This window comes from Astatotilapia calliptera, chromosome 19 (genome assembly GCF_900246225.1).
Source record: "Astatotilapia calliptera chromosome 19, fAstCal1.2, whole genome shotgun sequence".
Classification (NCBI taxonomy): domain Eukaryota; kingdom Metazoa; phylum Chordata; class Actinopteri; order Cichliformes; family Cichlidae; genus Astatotilapia; species Astatotilapia calliptera.
Window position 1 is genome coordinate 20,884,053 of NC_039320.1, and position 17,246 is coordinate 20,901,298.

Consider the following 17,246-nt stretch of genomic DNA (forward strand, 5'->3'; position numbering starts at 1 on the left):
CAAATTTTTTTGGTTTACTACATAATTCCATGCGTTTTCATTCATAGTCTGGGTGTCTTCAGTGAGAATCTACAATGTAAATAGTCATGAAAATAAAGAAAAACCATTAAATGAGAAGGTGCGTCCAAACTTTTGACTGGTAGTGTATGTACAGTGACACAGAGGGATGTTTCATATGGCCGTCAGCATAATACTGTAGCACAAGCTGTATGAAAGCCAGAGAAATACAAAGAAACTTCTCACACAACATGTTGTCACTATGACAACCAGGCAGAATCATTTAGCCTGATCTCTTGCCTTTTCCACACAGCACAGAAATCCAATAGCATTTAAGTCTTATGCAACCAGGCTGCCAATTTGCTCTGAAAGGATTTTAACACATTTGCAACTAAGATTCATACTAGCACACATGGATTTTTCTGGCAACTTCTTTGACTGTTTTATTCTGGAGGGAGTTTTAGCTGCCTGGTACAGTTTTAGAAGCTAGGTAAGGCAGTTTTGGCAGCACAACTTTGAGCCATACGCAGTTGTTTTAGTGCCATACTCTCTAGTGATCACCCAAACCCCCTTTTTGTAGCTTATAGTGTAATCCTAATGCCTTTTATTTACATTTACGGCCAATTACAGTTCTCAAAAATCCCACACCGTGCCCTACTCAGATTTTTATTTCTACATTCCAGAGGAAAAAAATCCTCATTTTCTGAATTAGTCTTTACAGTCTTTCACTTTTCACTCTGCTATCACTGAATAATAAATAACCCTGGCCTACGCTCAGAGATAGAAATACCATCTTGATTTGAAACACTTAAATCGTGAAGAGGGTCTGATATAATTCCACGTGCTGCAGCACTCTCGGTTGTGTATATTTGCAGCACTTCCCCGCTATTTTGCATTGGGATTTTAAAAGCGGTTCGGAAGGGAGGTAGATCACAATAATACAACTGAAAAAAGAATATACCAGAAATTGTTAATGACCAAGTCTCCGTGTCAGCTCAGGTCCTTCCTCTAGGTTATTTTCTAGCCTACTTTGCGTGCTATCACACAGACGCTTCCCTCTTGTTTCAATGCGTGATTGAAGGGAAACTTCTTTTGGGAAGTGGGGGGACTACTTTAGGTCAACTTTAGAAAGAAATCTTACTAACTTATTGCATACGCTTACGGGGGAACGCGGTTTAGTATAATATACGCTACTCTTTAAGCATAAAGAGCAAAGTGTGAGCTGAGTTGGTATTTTTTCTATCACAAGTGTTATGTTTTTACTACGTCGCGGAAGGATCCTTTTTTCAAGCGAGGGTCGACATATCCGCCCATTTTTCCGATGTTTCATTCCCCCCCGAGTTGAAAATGGAGTTCGATTAAAGCAGATGTCCATCAAGTTCTCAAGGAAATTTCAAGTCTATGTATTTTTACTTTAACTGTCGGTGCTAATACTGAAAACAGTCGGACCATTTTGGGGGGCATTGGATGCCTTTACTGAAAATTACTCGGACACGTTGACGGAGCAACGCTGCACAGCGCTTTTTCAAGTGTTGTCCTGGACCTGAAGTTGGCGAATGGATGCTCGACAGCCAGCCATAAATAACCTGCCAAACGATACAACCTACAACGATTTCTACATTTTTTGAGGATCTATGCACCTTTTTGCAAGCCGGGGATTTGTGTCAGTTGAAGAGGATGCTCCAGATGGCCCATTTGTTGTGGTCGGATTTTACTTCCAGGGAGGATAAAATGAATCAACGATTGTCATTCCTCCTCGCGATTTAACGTTACAGCCCAGCCAGCAAAAGCTAACGTCCAGCTAGCTTCACTTGCTTTTCATAGGGACGCTGAGTTAGGCATGCCCCTTGTACGCCGTTTATTTACTATCCGAAATAGGGGTTATTTCTGTATGTGAAGGAAAATGGTGATATATGTGGTATTTTATCCCGCCGTCACTGCGTCGTCGATGCTATTGCTAGGATTTGGATCCCCGTGAGGAAAAAAATGAGTGAAGATTCAACAAATCCAAACAACGAGTGAGTCCTGTTTTACACACACATTATTTTATTATTATTTTATCATTTACATCTAAACACACAGCTAATCTTCAATATGTGCTTATATGTGTAGATATTAACACACCGAGCATCGAGCTACGTTAGTTCCCGGTGACATTTCTAACCGAGCAACGTTGCCATTACATCGTCTTGGTTTACTAATATCAACAATAAGAAACACGTTGTACTTTCCCCCCGTGTTTGTTTGTTTATCAAGCTAATAGAAAGGATTGCCTTGTGAGATTAAACAGAACCGTGCCGGGGAAACAGTGGCATCGATCCATAGTAAAATATTAATCTCGTTGCTACTTTTTTGCAGGCTTATGATACTGCTAACCAGTATATGCTGTGAGAATTCAAATTAAAGCCACAACATTGTACACAACATGTACTAATCTTTGCTCATTTACGAGGCACTTGCTTGGTGTATTATTATTTATGTTCGGGAAATGTATTCATTCACGAAGGATCGTTCGGAGCAGACGCATAGATGGCAGTAATCTAAATATAATTTTATGTGAGTGCTTTCTCAGTACATCACGATCTGAGTCCTCTGCATTGACAGCCCAGATCTGTGTCTAACTGCTGTCCGCCATGATTTCGGAACATAATCATCGATTAAAATATTGCGGATTGTATTTGTCTTTAAGTCTAGCCTTTCTTTAATGAAGGCTCTTCGCGGTTAATGCGGCAAAGTCGGCATTGAAAAGCCGAAGATGCCATTTTTTTTTCTCAATCATGCTCATTTACATATCACAATCCTCCATTCATAAAAACGCTTAAAAACGGCATCGCATTCACGTCCAGAGCCTCACAACCTACGGGCATCGATTATAATATGTGCAAGCTGTGTTTTTGTACACGTCGCGCCCATTTCAGGTCGCATTTTGGTATTGTTTTAATGGGCTGATCCCTTGTGTGCGCTTGTTGACAGTCAGTGAGAAATATCTGCTTCGGGAGGTGCTGCGGTCACATGATCCCCTCCATTCATAAAGTACCTGCCTGCCCATTCACAGCACTGTACACTGTTTCGCATTGCACCGACGGTCACACAGTGATCACATATTCTGCATTCGCGGTACAATACATCGCATATAAGCGCCTGTGCTCGTTTTCAAGTCGTTTATTTTACATGTTTTTTTTCTTAACCATCTCGACGTGATTTTTCTTTCACAATGCGTTTGTCATATGCTCTTTTCAGCCATTTACAGTGTCACTGTTTAATGTCTGAAACACACCCATGTTTTTTGTTGTTGTGGTTGTTTTTCCCCATTCAATCTTTCTGGCCTTTGTGAGACTGATTGATTTAATGCATGGAGGTTTTGTCCTTGAACTACACTGCTGTTTTGTTTTTATGTAACATGTGTCATGGATTTATTTATCTTTCCTCATGTCAAAGCACAGGAGCTCACACATGAATTCATTCCAGGCTATATTTGCTTTAAACCTTGATTCAGCTTGAATTGTGTGAATTTGTGAAACCTCATCTCCTAAATTTGATTCGGCTCCCTTCAATAATCTCGGGAACTCATCCATGCCCCAGATCCCCAATTTTTCAGAACTACTGCCACAGGCTAAAAAATAAAAATCCTCAGTTCCACTCAGCATGATGGCAGCAGCTAAAATGGCGAAGCGATCCAAACATTGTTGCTAAGATTTCACCACCTTTCCTCTTGTATGATTCATAGTAATGGAGTGAACGGAATACTGAGCGCTGCCTGAGCCATTTATTTTTGCTGAAAAGCATCAATTTAATGAAATATTTTTCATGACACGTCTATTGACCAAAAAAAAAGAAAAGATTTGGTGTGCCACTTATTTTATTTTATTTTTTTTAAAGAGTCAAGGATAATCATTCCCCCCTCATAGTAATCTTCACCATATTACATTGTGAAATAGAGCCACTTTCCACTGATGAATTAAATGTTGGTCTTTGAGCCTCTGAATCCTTAATCAAACTGCCTTTTTTCTCATATGTAGAACAAGCGTAGGATCATTTACAAATGTAACTAGGGATGTATTATTTATTTTATTATTAATTTCTTTTACATTTTGCTCTCACAGCCTCGATTTTTAAACATTTAATGTGAAAGTATCCACATGGTTTGTGAACAGATAGCCCTGAGGTGGTTTAGTCTAAATGATAGGTGGTAAGCCGAGCTGGTTTACACACAGCACGCCCTTTGCTGAGAACATGTTACTTGGCCTTGGTGCAACAATGTTCACATGGCTGAAATGACAAGAACGCACTTAAAGCCTTGTGAGATTTTGGTTTGCGTCTCGTCTGGGATGTGTGCTGTGATGTAAGGCTAATGTGAATTCTGTAGACGAGGACTGTGGTCTTCCTGGGAGACGTGGGAGATTTATGCAAGCACAGTATGTGCAAGCAGTCTCTTTGTGAATGTCACGTTTATCTAAAATATTCATCTCTACCAAAGCGGCTGCCTTTTGAGGTGTACTGTGCTTATATCTCTTGTTTTCCAAATTACCGTTTTTTATTATCCTCCTCCAGTTTTTAATAAACACATGCTAATATTGCTAATATAGTTTAGCTGGTCCAAGTATATAGTCTGATTCTTTCTTTTTTTTTTACTTAAAAAGGATGAAGGACTTTTTTTTTTTTTTTTTTTGTCTCATCAGTGAAGGTCAGTTGCCTCCGTACCTCACCAAACATGTCTAGGGTATAGGCTCATTGTTTTAGATTCCTGTAGTGCTGTGGTATTGTCTGTTGTCAGTGTGATCTTTTAGTGATTCCTCTCCCTGTGTCCTCTTCCCATCTGTGTGATTGATTTGACAGCTCAGCGTTTTATCTGCCATTGTTGTGATCTTATCACCTGTGGGCTGGTTTACACTCCCATTCCTGTTGCGGAGCCTTCCAAACACATTCCTCCCAAACAACCCCCATCATGTCCTGAAACGACAAAGGGAGACAGCTACTTCAGCTGTTAGGGCTAGTGCTTTATGGCCTGGGTAATTGCCTATATCCTGTGGCCCTCATGTTAAGCTAAACAATTTCCTGGACCTTTTTATAGATAGTATTATTTGGGGTTACTGCCAGTTGTTAGTTCTGACCTCCACCACCTACTCCTCCAAAACCTTTGTATTACTAGTCTAAGCTTGCAGACACACCTTACCTTTAACAAAGTCTGCTGAGCTAACCACGTCTTTGGTTTTGCTTCTGTATTCTTTTGAGGAAGTGATGGTTGTGGCTGCAGTAGTTAATAGGCTAATGAAATGGTGTTATTTGACAAATATGTGTATATATAGATATGTAAGGGCACTTATAAAAGTATTGTACTTGACTGGTTAATGGTTGCATTCTCATATTTCATTAGATGCATGGCAGATTTAGGACGTACATATATGTCTTATATGTTAGGCTATAATGGGAAGTTTACAATGTCTTTCTACAGACTTTGACACAGTGTCCACCTAATAAAATGTTTTGTAATCCTAAAACTTATCTTGTGTAGAGAGTATCAATGTCTGAACGTCTGCCTGTTTTATTAGAACCTGCTGCTTTGTCTCAATAATGACAATGAACCTTTGTACAGTCAGTGGGCTTTGGCTGTAACCGAGACATGTTAACATACGAACAGGCCTTGTATAGTGTTGGGCTGTTCCATTCCCATGGCCAGATTTGGTCCTGGATTCTGTGTATTTAAAACCCAAGCCACTTCCCTCTTTTAAGTTTTTCATTTCCTCTTGAAGTATTTTAGGAGCACACATACACTGCTGACATTTATGGCAGTTTATTTGGAGGCTATTTCAAACCAATTTACAGACTTTTAAGAGAAAGACCTGATGTGAATGTATGCCATGTGTAGATATATACATATTAGGGCTGCCACAAACGATTATTTTGATAGTCGACTAGTCACCGATTGTTTTTGCGATTAGTCGACTAATCAGATCATCATCCATTGGACGTACAGCGTACAACTTATTGCACCAGCAGCATCTGCTCTTATATAACTATCATTAGCTTACAGCTGTGTGTAAGGTATGTGCTAACTAAAAATAAAGACAAGATGATAGTTTATTAAATTGTAATGAAATTTGCAGATTGTTTCGGTGAAGTTTAATAAACTCCTTGCTATCTAAAATATAACAGGACACCGGAGTAAATTCTGGAGCATCTCACACTTCTGATAATCAGCTGTCTGCTTGACGTTTATTCAGCTGAGTAAAAACTATAACTTTAATCTCAGCCAAACCGATTTACTCCGGAACAAATAAAATAGTAAAAAAAGCCAAACAATAACATTGTTAAGTTATCTAAGTGACCTATATATGTTTAACCTGAGCAGCGAAAGACTGCGGTGGGTTTGAAAACGATTTGCCGGGAGTCCGGTGTTCTCACGGCTCTAGTGAGCCTAGCCCCCGGTTAGCTATCGAGCTAGTGGGTAACAGACGTCTCCGAAAACGTCGGAGCGCTTTTGAAAATATGTGGTGTCTTGATAAACTGAGCAGATATTTGAGGTTTACACAGCTACATTCTCGCCTGAAAATATCTTAAACGTTTATTTTGTGACCCAGAAAGAATAATAAGAGTAATATTAAAACTAACTAGCTGCCGCCATTGTTGGAAACTGAGCTGGGCTGCGCTATGAATTCTGGGACAGAGCTACTTCTTCTTCTTCGGGGTTTAACGGCAGCTGGCATCCTTGTACATGCAGTGCTGCCATCTTCTGTTTCAGTCTGTTATTACACTCTTAAATCCTACTACTTATTCCTGCGTCTTTTGTGATCTTACAAAGCTTCAAACCACGCGTCGACTATTAAATTAGTCGTCGACGATTTTGATAGTCGACGTAATCGTGACTAGTCGACTAATCGTGGCAGGCCTAATACATATACTGTTAAGCCACCAGAAGAGAGAGAGAGAGAGAGAGTGTGTCCGTCCGTCCGTCTGTCCGTCCGTCACAGCATCCACATAGCAGTGATTATCTTTATTTCTTTGTCAGGATGGTCCTCTGATGTTCACAGACCATATCCTAATGCCTCTAAGAAGTGCTTTTAGCACTAAGTGTCTGAATTGTGGATATTGTTTTTAGTTTAGTTATGCTGTATGCGGGAGCATGAAGGCTGAGCCTTGTAGTGAGCTCTCTGCTGCAGCTGGTCTAAGATGGTTCTTTCCTGTGAGGTCACAGACATAAAAGGGCACAGATGTAAATCCTAAACCTTGTGTCTTTGATTGAGTTTGCAAACGCTTTGAAAACAGGAAGGGGTTTCTGTGTGTGCGTCTGTGTAGACACACTGCAGTGTTTACGGTATTTCTCTGGAAACATTTGGCGTGTATATGGGTTTCTGGGAAAGATCGAGCCAGATCCTAGATGAGGGAATTTATGTGCACATAACGTGTTATCAAATAAATTGCTTAATGATTCACATTTTTAAATAGGATTAAAATGAGAGGCCTGTAAGGATATGTATTTTTATCTCCTCAGGAAAGTTTTGATCACATTTTGTGCTGTCTAGAGGCTATATTTAGAATTTGGAACAGACTTTTATTGAGAGGAAGAGGTTCATGTAAGAGCTGCTTGAAAAATGCACGATTCATAATGATGATAATGTTATAGTACTCCTAACAACTGGGCGTGCTGCGATGATGTACAACATGTCATTGCAGTTTCTCTTAACCTTCATGGGCCATCATCTTGGTTTGGTGGTTTGACCTTCCCAAGTTCCTCCTGAGATATATCAATAGTTTCTCCCACAGCTAGATGGCTGCCTTGTCCCCTTAGCTTCCTGTTTCCCCATTAGTTTCAAAGTAGCTATGACGAGTAGATGGTTGGTCTTTGGGGACTACTCTTACATCAAAGCAGCCCAGAGACGCTGCAGCAGTCGAAATTTGTGGTTCCTCTTTTTCCTCTTTTTGTTGTAATGGCAGGCACGAGGTTTTAATTTTCCAAATGCTTGTGGTTCAAATTAAGATCATCTCAATATGTGGCTTTGATTGATGTTTGAGAATAGTTTTTTTGGCTTTTGATACACATACGGGAATCTTTTGATTTATAGTGCCAGAGTGCAGCGGCACCTACAACATTGCTGTTGGGGTTGTGGGCCCAATCCAGTAATGGAGGGGTTGGTTTGAAAATCAGTGTTAGAAATGCCGTCTGAGTGAGTAGATCTGACATTCGTGCACTGGTTTGGTCTATCTTTGATTAGACTCCAGGGTAATCCGTGCCACTAACGGATGTATGTGACAGATAACAACAGACATGACAATGAGCGGTTAATTTGTCGTATGCATTAGGTATTTATTTATTTTTTGTATAAAAGAATGGTGAGACATTTTGAAGTCAAGATTCACTGTGTGGTGCAGCAGCAGAGTAAGCCTGTTTATTTTATTTTATTTTTTTTAATTTAAAAATTTTTTTTCTTTCTTTCTTTCTTTTTTTCCCCTGAGTCAGTTGGTAGCTAAGCTGAATGTTCTTGTGAGCGAGATGACTCACCAGCAGCCTGAGGTGTTGAGAGGAGATAGGGCAAATTTCTCTTTCACTTCTCTTTCTATAGCAAGCGTATTGGTTTTCACTGCAGTTAATGTAAGCAGGCTTGTGATGCTGGTGGTTCTCTAGGCATTGTCCTATTGTTACTTCTGTTAATGAGTAACAAGATGGGCTTTTTAAAAGTGTTTTGCTCTGACCTTATGTCATAATTTGCACTGCATCCATGTTTGGCCATGTTGGTGTTTGTTTTGGGGTAAGTCTGTGCCCTTGAGTTTGCCTCTGGTTATTTGGGAGATTTGAACCATCACTAATTGGCTAGCTAGTTTGCACCATTCAGATTAGATGCACTGTTGGAATCAATGGCTGAGTCCCAGATTGCATGTTATTTATTTCTTCAATGAGGCATGATCCTAGTGAAAGAATGTGTGCCATTAGTTTGTCTTTTCAGCCTTGGAATAACATACTCTTTTGTTTTATTGCATGTACGAACCTCTCATTCATGAAATGGTGAAGGAGATGTGTAAAATGTAGATTTTCATCAACTTTTAACACACTTTTGTGTCTTCAGTGAACCAAGAGATCCATGAAACATGAGAGATTCCCATCCTTTATTTTTTTTATTTATTTATTTTTTCCTTTTCTGCATGTATCAGAAAAGCGCTCTAAAAAGCCACTCAGATTTGCAGCCCCCTCTCACATTAAAAGGAGATAAGCGCAAACCCCTGTCTGGTGAACAGATTCGTCTGAGTAGCACAGACCTACCCTTATAAATTCTGAATGACTATCTGCAGTTGGCCATTGTTATATCCTTACAGGAGTCTCTTCTGCAAACTCCCAACTCTGAAATGTCTCATTTGTGAGCAAAGCAGACCAAGTGCCTGTTGTTAAAGCACATAAAAGAACCTTTAAATTGGCACATTACAAAGGTCATAAAGCAAATGTCACTCACTCATTTTGAATGTAAGGCCAAAAACTGGCCAGAATGTCTTTGAAATGCTAAAGAGCATAAATTGAGGAAGACCCAATTTCCAATGACTAAACAAGGACTAGGTGTGGTCTTAACTATGCTAGGTCTCTGTTCCATCTTTGTACCTCTCATATATTCTCAGTCCTCACATTTACTTTGTTTTAGTAAAGCTGAATTCTAATAAAGTTGTTACCATGTAAATATTTTTGTATTCCTGTTGTCAGACAGCAGAACGACAATGGCATGACAACAGAAACATAGCCCTTCAAGCCATTCCAGTTGCTTCTTGGCACGGCTCTAATTATTATTTCTATAACCATGTTGTTGTCTGACAGACAGAATCGCAATACACACTGCTTCAGTTTTATAACTGACATTGCAAATTCCTGTTATAATTACATGATTACACTTAGAGATGTTTGAAAAGAAGAAGATATCTTGTTCGTGTTTGTCGACTGCCATGCCTTCACCTAAGGCTACGTCCACATTAGCCCGGATAGATTTGAAAACTGCGTTTTCGTCTGAAAACGCGCCGCGTCCACACTAGCGTTTTCAGTCGTTTTCACAGAGTTGTGCGTCCACATTGAAATGGCCGAAAATGCTTATGTTCCAGTCCTGCGCATGCGCAAATGCGAGTGAGAATTAAAGAATTGGAAGAAAAGCTACGTGGAGCATGTACAAACTGATATTAATCTTTTTTAGGGCTGTCAAAATTGAGAGCAATCAAAACAACTGCTGTATAATGCACTCCGCTATCTTTGTTTAATTGGTCACGTGACTGCATCACATGACTAAAATGCGTCATCGTTTTAGAAAGTCTGCGTTTTCCAGTGTCCATACTGCGACGGGACAGCTCTGTTTTGAAATGGTTTTCGAGAGCGTTTTCAAAACGCTGCGTTTTCCCTTGACAAAAACGCCGTCTCAGTGTAGACGGGAGGACAAAACTGAAAGAAAACGATGCATTTTCAAACGAAATAGCATTAGTGTGGACGTAGCCTGAGTCGTGTTACTTCCACTGGCTGCTCTTCTTTCTCATTCAAACTCTTGCCGTGGCAGTAGGCCACCTGGTTTCAAAGATACAGGTACTGAATTGATCTTTAGTATGGCATTAGGTGGGGATATACTGGCATTTAGAGCAGGGCGATATGGCCAAAAATATTTATCACGATATATATTTGAAAATTTGCGATAACGATATAACTGACGATATAATTGATGCGAGACAAAATACAACTCCACAACATTACTAGCGCAAAAAGACAACCTTTCATTTATTTTCACTTAAACAAGAAGCTGGTTTTTATGTACATTAAAGCTTTATAAAAATGTAACAGTGCAAATGCAAATTCCTTGCTGAAAGTTTAACCAAAAGGCATTTCCAGTAGAAATGGGCTGACATATCCTGAGCATAACCATGTATAATATCCACTGAAGTTAAAAAGAGGTGCTTTGCAACATTAAACTGCAGTTTGCAGTACGTATTTTTCGGACCATAAGGTGCACGGGATTATAAGGCACATTAAGTGAAACAAAGCAGTCAGATAAATCAAACTTTATTAAACTCATTCTTCTTGCTTCCTCCACTTCTGTACCATTGATTCATTAATGTTGAATTCTCTGGCAGCTGCTCTATTCCCATGTTGTTGCAGTATCTTAATGACTAACCTCGTATTGTGGATGGATTATCTCAGTTGTTCTCCTGACTGAAGTTTGGTGTTTACAGCATCCTGCCATGCGATTGCATTTGTCTCTAACTATCAGGAACGTTAACTTTTATAAGTGGAAAAGTGTTAGTGTTCGTCCTCCAGCTTCACTGTTTGTTATGCTAACATAGCTGTGTCGCTAGCGATCACGTAGCACATGATTATATACCAGCTAGCCCAACTTTAGTAACCCTACAAACGTCACTGCTGTTTAGTTTCCTGTCTTCATTTATGTTGGAAGTGATAGCAGAGCTGTACGTTTGAATTTTTTCAGAAATCTCTCAGTCAGAACATGCAATATCATGCTTGGGTAACTAGCGAAACTAGCGAGCTAACTTCCGCTAGCTTCCTGCTAACTTCTAACTCTGTTAAATGTAATAAATTTAGTTTTCATGGATGCCTGGAAGTTAAACTTCATAGTTACACCTGGTAAAGCAGCAATGCTGATCGTTTTATTAAAGATGAAAGAATTTAGACAGTTTTTAACTCTCAGTGATGCTGCAGTGTTCGTTTGACCTGAAGCATACGGAGTTTAGGACCCAGATTACTCCCAGATTTAAGAGCATCTTAGTCCGACAAATACGACAATAATGACGGCCGCTTGCATCTTCTGCAAAAAAATGTGCTTTGTCATGTATCTGACGGACAAACACCAAACCAGTTCCACATCACTGAAGTTGCACCATTTTTACAAACCAATTCTGTTTTCAGTCAACAATCGGCCATGTGCGTATGAAAACAAAGGCACTGGGCATGCGCGTTTTACTCTTATTCTATCGCGATATTTCATTTTCCTATCGTTGCCTAACATTATACCGGTATTATCGTGAACGGTATGTAACCGAGGACAAGGGATGAGTAAACGGGGCAAAGAAATAATTGATCATTTATTTATTACATAAGTTAAACATACAAATTCCCAGTCGTTTCCAGACAGGACTTACAACACATCCTGCCGATATCCCAGCTGCGCATGAGACTTACCACACAAACTGTGCGAAATAACACTACAACCCGTCACACCCCGCTTAGTGACACTGCAATCGTGGCACACACTGCAAACAATTCGGGTCTCAGCGCAGCTGGGAATCAGTGCTATGTATGGCCTGTGATCTGAGAGATAAAGGGAAGTGGCACAAACAATTAAAATAAAAAAAACAAAAGAGAGGTTAGTCCGCCCTTACAAAACTTACTCTCAATCAATAACCGCCTCTACGGCTGGACGGACTAACCAAAACAAAATTACAAATCAATCAAAAGAACAAAAAAAAAAGGACAGCAGAGACAGCACAGCTGAAAAACAAACAACATTATCAATTAAAATATTACCCAATAAAATAGCAATTTTATAAAACCATTCAAAATCATGAAACTAAAACAAACACTCAATATACCTACAATATTGATCAGTTTCCCTGCGCGCAGTCGATCTAGGGCTTGATCAATTCTTCTATTAAAATTCGTGGTCACACTAAAAAAGTCCAATGACACATTAAAAAAATAGGCACATGCAATAGCAAAAGATCCAAACAAAAAATGGCAAAAGTCTCTTACCGACAGTATACCCACTGGCACCTGAGTGAATTAATTGCCTCTGGTTTTTTCCACAGAAGAGCGCTGACTTCACCCCACACACCCACTACCTTTTCACAGCTCTTCAGCCAATCACCTGGCAGCGAGCAACAAACTGCCAGGTGACACTTGTTACATCCATAATATGGCCCAGCCCTACTGGCATTGCAGAATGAATGATTTGTGAGGTATTTTTATTAGAAACTTGCAATATACACTCTGAAGACTCGCCTTAACTTGTTAAATAAAGGTAAAATATTTCCCCCTTCTTAATACTACTACACTTGGTATATTTTAGGTCAAGTACTTAAGGAAATGTCAAAATATCACAATTTTCCTGTGATAACAGCCTCTGAAGTAAAGCAAGCGACTCAAACGGCCAGAGTTCCTTTTTGCTAAATCTTCCATGTCCCACCCACTTTCCTAGCGATCACTTTCTTCTCAGAGGATAAGCTATGGAATCGGATTGGCATAAGTAGCTTGTGTTTATTTTCCCAATGGTATTTTAATGACCTCCCACCAAATAATATAAAAAGTCCTACAAGCCAAAGTGGTCTAGTGGAGCTTGACTGTGCTTGATAGCCTTCCTCCAGTTTTGATATGGAGGAGAGATGGTGAGGGAAAAGGGGTGATTGGGGGGAAAAAAATAAAAGAGGTGGTGTCGAGGGGGCTTTTCTCCCCTTTTCTGATGCTAATGAAAGGAGGAATGGTTTTCCAGCTTTTAGCTTGCAGAGTGTGTCTCCCCTGCAGCATGCTCCGCTGCTTGGACATTGTGGGAGGACAAAACTCCAGGCCCGGGATCCAATAACGTGAAATTTCAGCAGAGAAGCGGCCATTGTGTAGAGTGAGGCAGGCCAGGGAGGGGCTGGGCTGGAGGGGGAGACGGAGTGGAAAGGGAGGGCGACTTGGAGAGCACCCAGGGCTCAGGCCACATCCTTTCTCTCTCTCTCCCCTCGTCTCTTGCTTTCGTCTTCATTCTTCTCCTTCCCTTCTTCTCCCCCCTCCTGTCTTTCTTTCATGATCCCCCCCCACCAAAAAAAAATATCCCCAATCCTCCTGCTCTCTTCTCTACCACTCCCCTTTGGGGTGGGAGGCCCAAAGCTGAGACAGGAGCAAAGCATGATGGCATGCTGGAGTCCAGCGAGCCATGGGCCAGAGGAGCAGACAAACGGCCACTTTGTCCACTTAGGAAATGGTTGTCCCAAGATCCCCCTTCTCCACCACACTGGAGCAGCCGGCCTCGAGGCCCAGGCCTGCCCGCCTGCCTGCACTGCACATGCTCCCCTGTTCTGTTCTGTTCTGTTCTGTTCTGTTCTGTTCTGTTCTCTTCTCTGTGAGCAAGTGATATCTGTAATTTTGTACACAATGTATAAAGTATGTAAATAGCCATTTATCATGAGTGACATAGTTTTAACTCTGAGACATAGCAGATGAATAAAAAGTGCAATTATCGATATTCTAGTTCTCACAGCAAGTAGGAATCCAAGAGAGACATTTACTTGTTTTGGTCCAGACAGTTACAGTACTTGCTCTATTCTCTAATGGAGAGTAGGACGGCCAATCTGCCTGATTTGGTCTTTTGCATTGTCACATACAGATCGTGTCTAGAAAAGTTCAGAGGTGTATGCGGATGTGTGAAAACAGCTTTAGTTATTCCTTTATGTAGTAACAAAATACACTCACATTTACATATTCATGCACTAAAAAATAGGGCTGGACTGTATATCAACTCCTTTGCTCCTGACCGACTGATTCATTTTTAGTTGTTCAAATAGCCGACTAGTCTAAAAGTAAGAAAATAGTCAAAATTAAGGAAAATCAAAATATTTTGTGCATATTTGAAACTGTTAATTGTATTCTTCAGTAATCAAATCATTTTTCAAATGCCACTGCAGCGCTTGTCACGCGGACAGAAGTGGCTATCAGATTGTGATCATTAACAGTGTTAACACAAGTAGCCCTCTTCCTCACAAGCTAATGTCCACATGTCTGTGTTGTATGTGGTTCTTGCTTAATCTTGGTGTTTACATTCTGTTTTACTCTGACACAGTTGTTCATCTTCTACATCTGCAGAACTCTGTTGGTTTATGTGGCTATCTTCCGTCTTTGCTACACCTTGCTTGTGTAGGCCTTCCTGTCAAGTAGAAAGAGGTGTGCAGTTGTCTTCTCTCAAATAGTAGCAAGTGGTGCTGTAACTTTTCAAACAGCTAGCTGCTATTGTACGTTAATAAATATGAATAAGTAGTTTTGCACTATTAGTATTTCAGGTACTAGCTAGCAGGAGCAGCAACATTTCATTGTCTAGTCTACTAGTTATGCACATCCCTAGCAAACTGATTGGAGAAGATGTGGAAAAAGACTGTTTACATAGCCTTTTTTTTTTTTTATGTATTTTTTTTTTTTTATTTGTTTATTTATTTTTTTAAATCCTTCCCCTTTAGCTAAGTCTGTGCTATAGTATTTGGATCTCTTGAGTCTGTGCAGCCCCATCCACATTCCTATCTCACTCACTCTCACTCGAAAGATCTCCTTATTTTTTCCAGTTTTATTTATTTTTTTGTGATTTGTTTAGCATGCTTTTTGAAAAACCCTTGGCTGGCTAGTTTCAAAGAAGAGAGTTTCTAGTGCTGCGTCTCTCTATCTACTAGGTTCTGTGAGCAACAGGAGCACATTCATTGACTTCACTGTAGCAACATGCAAGCTAACTTAAGTTGCTGTTTCATGCTTATTATGCTTATAAACATGGAAAAAGCTACCACTAAAAATAATGCAAAATGTGATACAATTACATAACTGTATTGTCATTCAGCCAAAAAAAGGGTCTTTTTGTTGTTTTTGTATTGCCCATCTATTGTCGAATTACAAACACAGTACACATATGTATTTGAATACATTTTGTGTGCAGTGTTGTTACAGTACTGAAACTACAGTTTGCGTCAAGTGGAAGCTAAGTTATAATTTTAGACCTTCTGTGTGTTCTTTTCGCAAATGAGGTTTGATACAGTGAGATACTCGATTATGGCTTCCTCTTTATGTGTTGGTTGTGGGCTGTTTATTGTCACCTTGGTCTCCAGCAATCATGCTCATCACCCCCACCAGCAGTCCTCTGTTACACTCTCACCCCTCCCTCCTTTTTTTCCTCTCCTGCTTCGGTCGGAAATGAAGTCAGTCATCCAGCAGAACAACTTGGAATAATTCAGAATTGGGGGGCTCTTTTCTTTTGCCCCCTCCCCTGCAGGCCCAGGCCAGCTGATCTGCTTCCGCTCTCAATTGTGTGTCCAGTCGACTGTGTGCTCTCAGCAAGGGGCGTGGGGCTACTCTGAACTTTGTACGTGTGTGCACCTGCATATACGCATTATGTGTTGCAGCAAGTTGCAGTGACATTTGTTTTGGGGCTAGTGTTCCTCTTAAGAATGAGAGGGGTTGAAAGAATGAACAGAAACTGCTGTGAAAAACTGATCTAAAACTTGTTGGCTGAGTTTTGCTTTTTCTTTTTTTTTTCTTTTCTTTTTTCTTTTTTTTTCTTCTTGGTCTCCAGGATGTAGGTGTGTCTATTTGATTATAAATGTTAAGTAAGTGCAGTAATAACAATACTTCTTGTTCTGGAGTCTCTCTTGGGTGACATGGGTGTTTTAGACCAGATGCATAAATGCATGTATGCAGTTCAGTTAACTTCCTTTCTGAGCCTTGCCCCCCTCCCTGTGAGTGTCATGGTTGCTGGCATGTGTGTGATGGTAGGTCTGAAGGGTCAGGCCCTGGTCATTGTGCCCTGGTCATGGCTGAGCGACACCACCGCCTGCCTTCTGTTCACCCCAGGGACCCCTTCCTGACTGACAGTCCCTTCTGCACCCATCACCCATATCCTTTATTGGGGGCTGTAGAGAGGTATAACACCAGCAGCATATTCTTCTTACTGGCTGCTCAGAAGTACATTGTGTGTCTGTGTGTGTGGCATGGGTTCTCATGCACAAATTTAGTGACACTGCTGTTAAACTAAGGTTAAGCCAGAAAAGGGTGTTTGTAGCAGATTGCAAAGAGGAAATTAGTTGTGTTTGCGTTTTGTCACCCTGCATCCTCCCACGGCCAGTTACTGTCTAATAAGCCTGGGGTGGGCGTTAGGAACAGAACTGACAAGTGGTGTGTGTGAGTGTATATGCATATTTTATTCAAATATATCTAAATACACTTTTTTTTTTTTTGGCTTGGTTGAATCATCAGGTGAGGGGGAAAAAAATCACAAATTCACAAAGTAATATTCATAAACTTGACAAAATAATATTTAAAAATATCTTTGGAAATTAGATAACTTCAGTAAAACCTAAAAATCTTCCTGACATCAAGCTTTGCACCTTGATCTTGAATTATCAGGCCCCATGTTATCTTAAAGACCTCATAATACCATATCTCCCCCAATAGAGCACTTTGTTCACCGATAGCTGGCTTGCTAGGGTATTTTAAAAGTAGACTGGGAGATTCCAAGCCTTTCAGGCCTTTCTTCTGTGGAAGGAGCTCCCAG

The 17,246-nt window shown here is 40.3% G+C and overlaps 1 protein-coding gene across 1 annotated transcript in view; it reads left to right on the forward strand.

The window, feature by feature from the left end:
• Positions 1-890: 890 nt before the first annotated feature.
• spred1 (sprouty related EVH1 domain containing 1) overlaps positions 891-17,246 on the forward strand; it is a 36,723-nt gene continuing 20,367 nt past the window's right edge. Inside the window, exon 1 of the mRNA XM_026151827.1 lies at positions 891-2,015. Within this exon, the coding sequence (XP_026007612.1) occupies positions 1,984-2,015 (32 nt within the window). The 5' untranslated portion in view covers positions 891-1,983. The remainder of the gene's footprint in view (positions 2,016-17,246) is intronic.